This window comes from Dromiciops gliroides, chromosome 2, assembly GCF_019393635.1.
Source record: "Dromiciops gliroides isolate mDroGli1 chromosome 2, mDroGli1.pri, whole genome shotgun sequence".
Taxonomy (NCBI): domain Eukaryota; kingdom Metazoa; phylum Chordata; class Mammalia; order Microbiotheria; family Microbiotheriidae; genus Dromiciops; species Dromiciops gliroides.
Genome location: NC_057862.1, coordinates 246,965,213 through 246,977,374, shown reverse-complemented (window position 1 = coordinate 246,977,374; position 12,162 = coordinate 246,965,213). Strand labels below are relative to the sequence as shown.

General features: G+C 38.5%; 1 protein-coding gene across 1 annotated transcript in view; it reads right to left on the bottom strand.

Annotated features, from left to right (window-relative positions):
- The window catches only part of PSMA3 (proteasome 20S subunit alpha 3), a 40,065-nt gene extending 28,695 nt beyond the window's left edge, over positions 1–11,370 (bottom strand). Inside the window, exons 1-3 of the mRNA XM_043981542.1 lie at positions 11,188–11,370; positions 6,058–6,140; positions 1,346–1,469 (exon numbers count right to left, since the gene is read on the bottom strand). Coding sequence (XP_043837477.1) covers positions 1,346–1,469; positions 6,058–6,140; positions 11,188–11,208 — 228 coding nt within the window. The 5' untranslated portion in view covers positions 11,209–11,370. The remainder of the gene's footprint in view (positions 1–1,345; positions 1,470–6,057; positions 6,141–11,187) is intronic.
- Between the last annotated feature and the right edge of the window lie 792 nt (positions 11,371–12,162).

The following is a 12,162-nucleotide window of genomic DNA, read 5'->3' as shown; positions in this document are numbered from 1 at the left end:
TAAAATGGGAATAAATGCACCACCTACCTGACAAGGTTGTTATGTGAAGCGGGCATTATAAAGGGCTATGTAAATAGCTGTTATGATTATTATATATCAGACAATTATATGACACTTTTTAAAGTTCTAGGATGATAACACTTTCCAATCACCAAAGGCTTTAATTTTATGGAAGCCTATAGCATTAGCACACAACAATACTCAACTTGTCCTTAGTTTGTTTAAAACTAAGGTTGACTATGCTAGGTTGGCAACTGGAACACTCTGTCAAAACAGTCTCATTACCATGATAAAATTATTTAGGAATGTTTTGTGCACAGAACTTTGTAAAAAACCTCAAAATTATCCTGCAATTTCATGATTTGCCAGCTATATGATTCTATCAGCTATATCAAAAGTTAGTATCACTAAAATGCTGAAGAAAATACACATGGCTCAGAATTTGCATATTACACTTTTTTGGCCTTTTTAGCACTGATCTTTTCATTAGAGGAAGTTTAGAATCCATGTTCTAGGATAGCTTAACCTTATTTCTGCTAGTTTAAGATATCTAAAAACTACTGCACACTTAGATCATGCACCTTCAATCATGCATGATTAAAGCATGCCTTTGCTTGCTACAGTACCACCTCCTAGACTGCAGACATGAATAACTGGGTATATCTTCAGGGTGACACTACTTGAATAGGGTAATTTTCTAATGAAAATAGAGTAAGATCTGGTTTACTTTTCCCACTAACTGCCCTCTTCATCCACCTTCTGACCTCAATTCACAAGTATCCTATAGTTGACATGTCTATAATATGACACACTGATTCTCTTAGGAGCTACTGAGTTCTAAATAGTGTTGAATTCCATTGTTTGAATTACTCTACCCTCTGTTTCTGTCCCTGGCTTTCATCTATCATGAGAGTATCTTTATCTTGCTCCTTTGTCCACTGAATTACCATGTCTGATATATTATCACTCTTTCTGCTGAACACTCTTGTCTTCTTCTCTTTAACCTTCATACTCATCACTGGCCACTGAGTGTGTACTTAATTTCTTACTGGCAAACGAACTAATCACAGTCTATCTGGTAGAAACCTTTAGCTCATTTCAGCTATTTTAATTGCTGCTCACAGCTCAAAACTGCTGCTTCACTACTAAAGATATTTTTTAGGTTCCATTTTTAGAATCCTTCCTGATGCTTCAAGTTGTTTAAAGTCTGATCTACGGATAAATAAGGAGTCTGATCTATGGATAACTAAGGCATTACCATATTTTGTTTAGTTCTGAAAAGCACATCCCAACAAATACAATTATTTCGAAGAAAGTTACCTAAAGGAGAGGAATGTTATCTTACCATTCCAACATGTCGATCGACATTAAAGAGGCGTTTGTTAGAACCTTCTTCATAAAGTTTGGAAAGGACTAATTTCTCTACACCAAAGACGACACCATCTTTACATCTGATTCCAATAGCTGTACTGAAACAAGTGGAAGGAAAATTATTTTTTTTAACTGAAAAAGAAAGAGTTCATATTCCATATAGTTAAAAAACAATCCAATCAATATATGGCTTAACAAAGTACTTTAAAATAGATTAGTATTACCCACAACTCAGATACACTTCATTCCAACTGAACCAATATGCCTCCTCCAAAAATTCAAAAATAGTTCAAGATAACCTACATGATTATCCATTATTTTTGTCTTTATATCCCCACTGGCAAACATTAGGCACTTAATTAAGGCTAGTTAAATAATGGCTATTTGTAACATTTATACCCATAAAATACATTGTAGCTACAAAAAAAACCATCCTAGGCAAATTGAAACAACTAATGCAGGATATCTGGCACATAAGTTTTTTATCAGGTCTGTATGCTAAGGCCATGGTTGAGAGGAATAGGGGCTGAAAACAATTAGATGGCATAGTGTATGAAGTGCTGGACTTGGATGACCTGAGTTCAAATCTTGCCTCAGACATGGTGACCATGGACAAGTCATTAACTTCTCTCAGCCCTTATAAGATTCCTCATCTGCAAAGTGGGGATAATAACACCACCTACCTCACAGAGTTGTTATGAGGATCAAATAATATATGTAAAATATATGGTTTTGCAAACCATAAAGTACTATATAAATGTTAGCTAAAATAACAATAACTAATAATAATACCACCTTCTTTGTATAGGTCAATTCCACACCCCTATTTCTTTCTTTTTTTTTTTTGGTGAGGCAATTGGTGTTAAGTGACTTGCCCAGGGTCACATACCTAGTAAGTGTCAAGTGTCTGAGGCTGGGTTTGAACTCAGGTCCTCCTGAATCCAGGGCCAGTGCTCTATCCACTGTGTCACCTAGCTGCCCTTACCACACCCCTATTTCATTAATGAGAGGAAAGACCAAAAATTGTGAATTTTTTAAAAATTATTTTACTATATTAATATATTAGGAAGGAAATTTCTTTGAGCAGATGTAAACTATTTGACATTCAACTAATGTCTATAAATCAGGTCAGAATGAATTAGAAAATGATACTAAAAATCAACTATCCTTTAAATGTTGTGACAGCTTCATGAAAATTACTGAATAATTCTGATAACAAACTTCTTCTGTCTGTCCCCTCCCCCAATCTGCCCTCCCTTCTTTTGCCCCTCTCTCTTTCCTTTTTTTTTTTTGTGAGGCAATTGGGGTTAAGTGACTTGCCTAGGGTCACACAGCTAGTAAGTGTTAAGTGTCTGAGACTGGATTTGGACTCAGGTCCTCCTGACTCCAGGGCTGATGCTCTATCCACTGCGCCACCTAGCTGCCCCTGATAACAAACTTCTAATATAGAAGCTTAGCTTGAGGGAATGACATATACCCAAAATAAAATCACTTCCAACCCAAAACCAGCTTGTTCTCCAATTCCCCTAATTCTGCCAATTGTATCATATTTAGCCAGTCTTTAAACTTGGAAATTATCTTTGACTCATCCCTTTCATTCTCCATAATCAATCACAAGTCCTATCAATTATTCCTCAAAGTTCTTCTCTATTTTCATGGTCACCAATGTCCCTGTTATTTTTAACAGCTTCCTAGCTAGTTTTCCTAAGACTAGACTAGCTACCGGTACCTGACCAGTTTCTGACCAGTTTTCCAACACTCTCCTCCAAATACCACTTTCACCAGCTAGTTCCTTTGTTCAAAAACTCCATAAAGGTTTCTTACCACATAAAATATAAAACTCTTGAGCTCCTCTCAAAGGTTTCAAATCTAACTTAACACTATCTACAGTAGGGGCAGCTAGGTGGCACAGTGGATAGAGCACTGGCCCTGGAGTCAGGAGGACCTGAGTTCAAATCCAGCCTCAGACACCTAACACTTAGTAGCTGTGTGACCCTGGGCAAGTCACTTAAACCCAATTGCCTCACTAAAAAAACAAACAAACAAACAAAAACAAAACCCACTATCTACAGCAAAGCTTCTTAAACTGTGCGTTGTGGCCCCATATGAGGGTCACAAAAAATTTGGCAGTAAATGTTTGATTTGTATACCTATATACCTGGGGTCATGTAAACATTTCTTGGGTGAAAAGGGGTCTTAAGTGAAAAAAGTTTAAGAAGCCCTGATTTAAAGATTCAATTTCAATTAGCCACTTATTATTAACCATATCTTAAGTTATTTTGGTAGGTTCCCCAGGCAGCTTCAGAAAGTATTTTTTCACTCTATTGACTTTTCTCAGGTACAAAGTCTATTTTATATACAATGACTGAATATACAAATATATATCATAAAAAGTTTTATCTCTGTCTGAGATTTCTTTTAAAATGCCAATAACTTAAAATAGAACTGAAAACAAAGTGGTTCATTATGTCAATGGGAAAAGTTTGATTTATACACATTTTTAGCATACACTCCATCAAGTACATTATGCAGTATAACAATTTTCTTATTATATGTGAAGACAATACTATCAGTCAAAAATGAAGCACTAAATAATACTACTTCAAGTTTAAAATTATAGCTTTTCAGAAGTCTAGATTTGGGCTCTCATACAAGACTTTCATACTATGATTCTTTTTATTCCAAATTGCCAATAGAAAATTAAATTGAAATACTAAAAAGCCTTTTTGGTTTGCCTGGATATAGATAGGGAGATGGTAATAGTTAGGAAGAAATCTAAATTGGGTTAAGTTCTCCAAATCCAATGAATTCGAAAGTACTTTATGAAATGGCTATAAGAACTTTTGAGAAAAACTTGTGAAATCTCTTCAATAAAAAATACTGTTTAATGTTGCCAATCTATTAATAACTTGCCTAAGATATCATGAGGTACCAAAGTTTGATTTTGGTATTATCCTTTATCAGATGTGGCTCTTCCATTCAGTAAAGTCCAACTGGTTCTACCTCACATGTCTGCTAAATAGATAGTACCAAGATCATCTCCACAACAGAAGAACTTGGCTTTTAGTTCTACCAGACAGAAGAATATAAAATGTCTCCATTATTTACCCTTTGAACTTCAGAACCTAAAAAACAACCAATCAATTTCAATCTGGCTACATCTGTCTCCTGCGAGGGCGGTTTGAAACTGATAAAATTAGGGCCTCTAGTGCAAAAAAGATGAGTGAGACATAGGACATGAAAACTGCCAGTCTCTTCAAAAATTTGTATTTTTCTAAGTATCTGAGGAGAGGCAGCATGATGTGGTGTATATTAAACTTGAAGTTAAAGTTCCAGCTCCCAACATGAATAAGTCAAACAGCAATTAAGCATCACAGACCTTTTGATCCCTGTTTTTGTACCTGCAAAACTTCAGATTTGGAAGGCACCTAAAAAGTCATTTGTCTAACCTGTAGCCTTTGATTACTACATCCATGACAAGTGGTCATCTCTGTTTGAAGATCTCCAATGATGGAAAACTCATCTTACAGGCTAGCCCACTGTACTGTCAGACAGCTTTAACTATTATTGAGTTTTCTTTCTACTATAAGGATTGTAAGCTTCTAAAATAATAAAATGGTATAAATGTCAACTAATAATTACCTTCTCTGATGCTGAATTTCTCTTTTCATTTAATTTCTTAAACCCAAGTATTCTTGACTCCCAAATAGTATCCTAACCACTTCATCATGATGCTTCACTTAAACTCATCTTTCCAAAGCTAACTGATTTCTTCAATGCCAAATACAAAGGCCTTTTCTCAAATCTCATCTTTATGACTCTGACACAAAAGACCACTTCTTCCCAGGTTTTTGTGGAAAGAATGGGTAACAAGAGATGGAGTAGAGGTACAATCAACAGGGTTCAGCAATTAACTGGATATGAAAAGTGAGGGAACAAAAAAAGTCCAAGGTAAAGGTTATTAATCTGAGTTTAAATGTTAAAAAACTGATGGGGGACAACTGGGTGGTGCAGTGGATAAAGCACCGGCCCTGGATTTAGGAGGACCTGAGTTCAAATTTGACCTCAGACACTTGACACTTACTAGCTGTGTGACACCGGACAAGTCACTTAACCCTCAATGCCCCACCCAAAAAAAAATTGATGATCACACATCACTAATGATTTAGTCTACTTGCTAATTCTATTTGGGAGGGGGTGAGTTGGGGAATAGTGATAGTGAGACAAAGAAAAAAAAGCATCAATATGTATAATAAAAATACATTAAAAAGAATAGAATTAAATTCAGAAAAGGACATACATGTAATTGTGTTAAATTTAATATACTCTTAAAAACTTAAAACTATTCAACTATTTGTTGTTTCACATAAAATCTTGTATATTGAAATGTTCATTTTTTAATATTTATTACATGTATAAAAGGAAAATTTATTTTTAAAAAGTACATTTCCTCTCCCCCCCAAAAAGTGAATATCTGTCATTTGTTCTGTTCTCTGAAGGGAAATTACAAAAATACACATTTTAGAGGAAAATAATAAATAGTACCAGAATGATCTAGAAACAGTATCAAATTTCCAAAATCTTTGAAACCCAAGAAAATCTGCACCTCAAAATCACAAGACAGTATTTGTTTGACAGTGACAATTTGCATACAAGTTCATTTTGCAAGTAAAATATTTTCCTTACCTACTGTTTTCCACTGCTTTCATAGCATATTCAACTTGAAAAACTCTTCCATCAGGAGAGAAAGTTGAGGCTGACAGATCATACTAAAAGAAAAAAGGAAGCAAAAATATGTTTGTTGCATAAACATAGCATCTTTGGTACTGATAAATCTATAACAGACCCTGCACTTAAGAAACTTACATTATATTGAGAATAAACAAACATGTACATTGTAACAGATACATGGTAGAGAGTTAAAGCGGAGGGGAGAGAAGAGATGTATGTAGTGCTCTAGGTAAACCTAGATTCTGAGGGAAGATATGGATTCTCAACAGCAGATATTAGGTAGGAATACATTTCAGAGATGAGAAATAGCTTTGTGCAAATGCAGAGGTGGTGGGTGGCATGTTGCGTTTGAAGAACAGTTAGTAATACAGTTTGGATAAACCACAAAATGCTAAGGGGAATAGTATAAGGTAATGCTGGGAAAAGCAGTTTGTAACCAGAATAAGGAGGACCTTAGTTACCAGGATGATTAAGGAGTTTGTATCAGATTAAGGAAAATAAGGAACCACTGAAGGTTTTAGAGCAGGAAAATGACTGGCATGGTCACACCTGGCACTTCGATAAATTATTTTGCTAGCTAAGTGAAAGACAAACTAGGAGGGGAAAGATTGGGAAGAAGAGACTAATTAAGAAGCTAATACCGTAGTTTAGAGGAAATGAAGCTTTGATTAAGATGATGAAGAGTCTAAGGTAATTCAGACATGAAGCTGAGTGGCTTGGAGGATAGAGATTCCTTCAAAAGAAATTAGAAACTATGATGGGACAACTTAGGAGTGTCATGACAAAAAAGACCTTGTTGGGCACAAGTCAGTTAACTCACAGAAGAAACTCCATTAGCTAGTAACCTACCAATATATTTTCTAGCAATACGTACACGAGGAGGGACAATGGCCTACCAATCAGTAGCTGGATTTGAGGACAAAGTCTTTATTTTTCTTTGTAGTTGGCTTTACATAAGAATTAGGATAGAGGGAAACCTTAAATATAAGGGGGAATAAACCTGACTATTTACATGCAAATGGAGGCGAGTTAAAAAAAGCAATCTCTTGTTGAGAGAAGGGAGACAGAGTGGAAAGAGGAAGAAAAGAGTGTTGGATGGAGAGAAAGAGAGAGAAGGGGAGAGGAGGAAAGGGGGGGAAGAGAGAAAACAAATATAAGGGCACTTCTCTCTTCGCCTCAAGAGACATGAAGAATTCAGTTTTGAACATACAGAATTTCAAGTGATGACATTATCCAGGTGAAAATGTCCAGCAGCCAAACATGCAGACCGGATGAAGTTAAGAAATGTAGAATTTGTCAACGTGGTCTACATAGAGATAAGTGAACTCAGAGCAGATGACATTTTCAAGGTAGAGTATAGAGAAAAAGAGAAATAGGCTCAGGACAAAGCCTTGAGGATTGGCGAGTTGAGAGGAAGATTACAAATCAGAGAAGTTGACTTAAGTAATGGTGAAATAGGAGGACCAAGATACAGCAGTGTTCCAGAAACCAAGGGAAGAGGGAATATTCAGAAGAAGGAAGTGATCAACTGTGTCAAGAGCTGCAAAAAGTTCTAGGAAAATGGAAACTAAGAAAATGGCATAGGATTTATCAATTAAGTTATCATTGGTAAAGCTTCAATTGAATGGCAAGATCAGAACCAGACTTCAAAGACTGTTGAAAAGGGAATGGGTAATGAAGTAAAAGTTGTCTAGATCAGAGGTGTCAAACTTGAGGCCAGAATAAGATTATAATATGATAGGGAAATGTTTAAAAACAAACAAAATACAACATAGATAATGTTAACATCATGGTTTTCCAAGTCAACCTGCAGCTGCAGAGATTTGAGTTTTATACCACTGGTCTAGGCAACAATTTTTAGGATCTTGGAAGTGAAAAGGAAAAGAGAGAGGATGAATCTGAAGGGCTGATAGGATCAAAGAGAGATCTTTTTAAAGGATGGGAAAGACCTGAGCAAACCCGAAGGCAACTAGGAAGGAGACCAGAAAAGATTGAAAATGAAAGAGAAAGTATGTCTGAGTAAGGAAGCAAACTTTCAGATGAATTAGGAAGGGATGTGATCAAGGGCACAGATGATCAGAAGGATTGGCTTTGAGATGGGGGGAAAGGATTTCTTCTTCTAAGACTGAATGAAAGGAAGAAAGTTTAGAAGAATTTAGCTTTAGACTAGCTGTGTGAGCCTGGGCAAGTCACTTAGCCCCAAATGAGAGAGAGAGAGAGAGAGAAAGAGAGAGAGAGAGAGAGAGAGAGAGAGAGAGAGAGAGAGAGAGAGAGAGAGAGAAAGAAAGAGAGAAAGAGAAAGAGAGAAAGAAAGAGAGAAAGAGAGAGAGAGAGAGAAAGAAAGAGAGAGAGAAAGAAAGAGAGAGAGAAAGAAAGAGAGAGAGAAAGAAAGAGAGAGAGAAAGAGAGAGAGAGAAAGAAAGAAAGAAAGAAAGAAAGGAAGGAAGGAAGGAAGGAAGGAAGGAAGGAAGGAAGGAAGGAAGGAAGGAAGGAAGGAAGGAAGGAAGGAAGGAAGGAAGAATCCAATTAATACCCTCATCTCCCCACATTTAATCAGTTACCAAGTTCTGTCAATTGTAACTCCATCTCTCATATCCATGCCCATCTCTTCACTCATGTGGTACAGTGGAAAGCACACTAGATTTGAAAGATTTGAATTTGAATCCAGCCTTTGACACTTACTGTGTGACCCTGAGCAAGTCTTGTAACTTGTCTCAGTTTCTTCATCTGTAAAACAGATAATAGCACCTACCTCATAGCATTGTTTGATCAAATGAAATAACATACATAATTTGCAAATGTTAAAGCAATATATGAATGCTAGCTATGATCATTATCTGAATGACCTTTCTTTGAACCTCAATTTCCTCATCTGTAAAATAAAGGGGTTGGTGTCCCTTCTAGCTCTAAGACTGTGACAATGACCCTTGTTCAGGCCCTAGTCCATCACCTCTTAGCCAGTCAATTGCAATATATTCCTATTTGGTTTCCCCCTGGATTCAGTCTCCCACATCTACAATCCATCCTCCACATAACTGACAAACTGATATTCCTAAAGCATAGGTATGAACACATCATTCCCTTTGCTCAAGATCCAGTGGCTCCTATATTTTTTAAGATCAAATACAAATTCTTCTCTAGCATTTAAAGCCCTCTACAACCAAGCTCTCTAACCTGTCACTCCAGACTGATTTCATAACCTTCCCTGAATACATAAATTTCTATTCTAAACAAAATGGCCTCTTGCTGCTTCCTATATACAACATTCTATCACCATACCTTTTGCACAACAGTCACCCCATTCCTAGAATGCTATCCCTCCTCTTCTTCACCTTTTGGAATTCTTTGCAGCTTTCAACTGACTTGTGTATATCATGTATTACTTATCTCCATAAATGTTTATACCTAATAAAATCTAACTTTCTGGAGCCCAGGACCTTTTCATTTCTGTTGTATCCCTAACTGCTATTGTATTTCACTGACATATAGAATTCACTTAATAAGTGTCCTTGCCCCATCTATCTGGAGGCCAATAATTTTGAGTATCCTAGACAGTGAACAGGGCAGTAATTTTTTAATGAAATGAAATCTATCAGCAGCATGTGTAAGAGACTGGAGGAAATAGGATGCTTTTGTAACATTCTGAGCAAGAGAAAAGGGGAGCCTTAAATGGGGTGGTGACAATGGAATGAAAAGGAAAGGGATAAGAAAGGCAAAATAGAAAGAATGTTGGCCGGTGAAATCAAGACCTGGGTTGTAATGACTTTGAGTAGTACTGGAATCTCTAAAAGTTGGAATGATACTTGCAATCATTATTAACCATACAGGGATAGTGTGAGAGAACACTTTGTAAAACTTAAAGTGGTACATATTAAATGCTAGAACTTTCCATGAAAAAATCTTAACAATTTTTCTTCCTGGTAACAAATGCATTTTGCCTAATTAGCTACAGTTTCATACGAAAGAAATTTTTAAAAGAAAGTAACAGGACTTAACTTTACACCTATTCCAAAGAATCTTGCAAACTGCCTAAGGTGGGGGGGGGGGGAGGGAACAATTTCAGTGTCTAAGACACCTGCTAAGGAGCTACGGATAAATATTAAGGATATAGATCTCATTTTAACAATTGGATACATCAAAAGAAGATAGCAGAGGCATAGAATTTAACTGGGGGAAGGTGGAAAAACCAAATAATAAGTTCCCAGGAGAAACACTGACATTGATTTTTAATAAAAATATCTATTAAGGCCTTACTGCCAAGTTAAGTAACTTAAATTTAGAACTAGGCTTTTTAAACTACAAAATAGCCGCTATCATACAACACCCTATGTTGTAAAAGAGAAAAGGGGGGTGTGGGGGGGACAATTTAGCAAAAAAATCAAAAGTGTAACAACAAAAATCACAGCTTTAGATCAGATTTCTCTTTTCCTAATTATCATCTTCTTTCAGGGTTCAGGGACAAGGACGAGGCTTTTTGGTGCCTTCTTCAGGGCCTAGGTTTCTGTTTCTGTACTCTTGAGATGGATTTGGACGGAAATGTAGCGTCCCACGCAAGGAGCCCCGTGACTCAGCAGCTGAGTCCTTGGGTCCCTTCAGCCCAGGTTTCTCGGGTTACACGAGTCTCAGGGGCCTGGTATCTCACCACCCTCTATACTTGGGAGGGGGAAGGTGTCTCCTGGCGTCCTCAACCCTTTCTCCTCCCCTCCCCGCCAATACGCCACCCGCCCTGGGCCCTGCAGGTCACTAGTTTCGGTTTCCTCCTTGGCTAAAGAAAATGACTCCGCAAACCTAAGGAGGCCCCGGGCCCTCGGCGCACGCTGGGCGGCTGGGGCCAGGAATACCACGCTCCCGGGGGGCGGATTCCGAAGGGCCGGGCCACTAGACCACGTTCTTGGGGGCTGCCAAGGGCCGGCCCCGGGGGTGGGGGCGCGTCTTTTCCAAAGGAGAAGCCGGCGGGTAGGGCCGGAGGTGGCGCTAAGCATATGGGAAAGGACACCGATGTGGGGGACGGAGGATGCGCTCTGAGCAGCCTCAGCTTCCCCCTCGATCCTGGTCCCCTGATCCGCGCGGAGAAAACAAGACTCACCCCGGTCCCGATGGAGCTCATGGCGCCTAAGCCACCACAGAGACGTGGAGAGATCTCTCAAGGCCTAAATCACCGCTCCCCTCTCCACAGACCGACACAAACTAATAACGCTCGCTTTCATTGGCCCGAATTTCAACCAATAGCCTCCAGCAGGTGGACCCTTTCTCTTGCCAGGCCTAAGAACCCAGAGAAGCAGCGGAGGTGGGTGGAGCGGCAGAGAACAAGCCTGCGCAAAACTGGTGCGGAATTGGGGGAGGAGATATGATGTCAACGCTTTCCGCCCCTCGCGGGAGACAGGCGGAGCAGGCCCGTAGTTCCTTTTGTCTTCTCTTCTATCTGAATACCCCCTCCCCTCCTAGTCTCTGTCTCCTTTTTCAGCTTTTCTGAGAGGAGGGTGCACCTTGAGAAAGGAAGATCTCAGCAGAACTAGCTAAGTTGCGAAAAGCCTTCAGACTAGTCAGAAAGTACTCATAAATAAAGAAACAGTGCTTTTTTTTAAGAGTTGTGGTCCAATGCCCCAAAAGAGAAAACGACCTGTTTGTACAAAAATGTTTCTAGCAGCTCTTTTCGTGGAAATCAAAGGAATGCCCATTAACTGGGGAATGGCTAAACAAGCTGTGGTACATGATGGTGATGGAATATTATAAGAAATGATAAGCAAGATGACTTCAGAAAGGCCTGGAAAGACATGTATGAAATGATGTGAGCAGAACCAAGAGAACATTGTGCACAAAGACAGCCATATTTTTCTTTTTTTTGGGGGGGGGGGGGAGGGCAATGAGGGTTAAGTGACTTGCCCAGGGTCACACAGCTAGTAAGTGTCAAGTGTCTGAGGGCAGATTTGAACTCAGGTCCTCCTGAAACCAGGGCCAGTGCTTTATCCACTGCTCCACCTAGCTGCCCCAACAGCCATATTTTTCCATGAAGAACTGTGAATGATTTAACTATTCTCAAAAATAAACAAACCAAGACAAT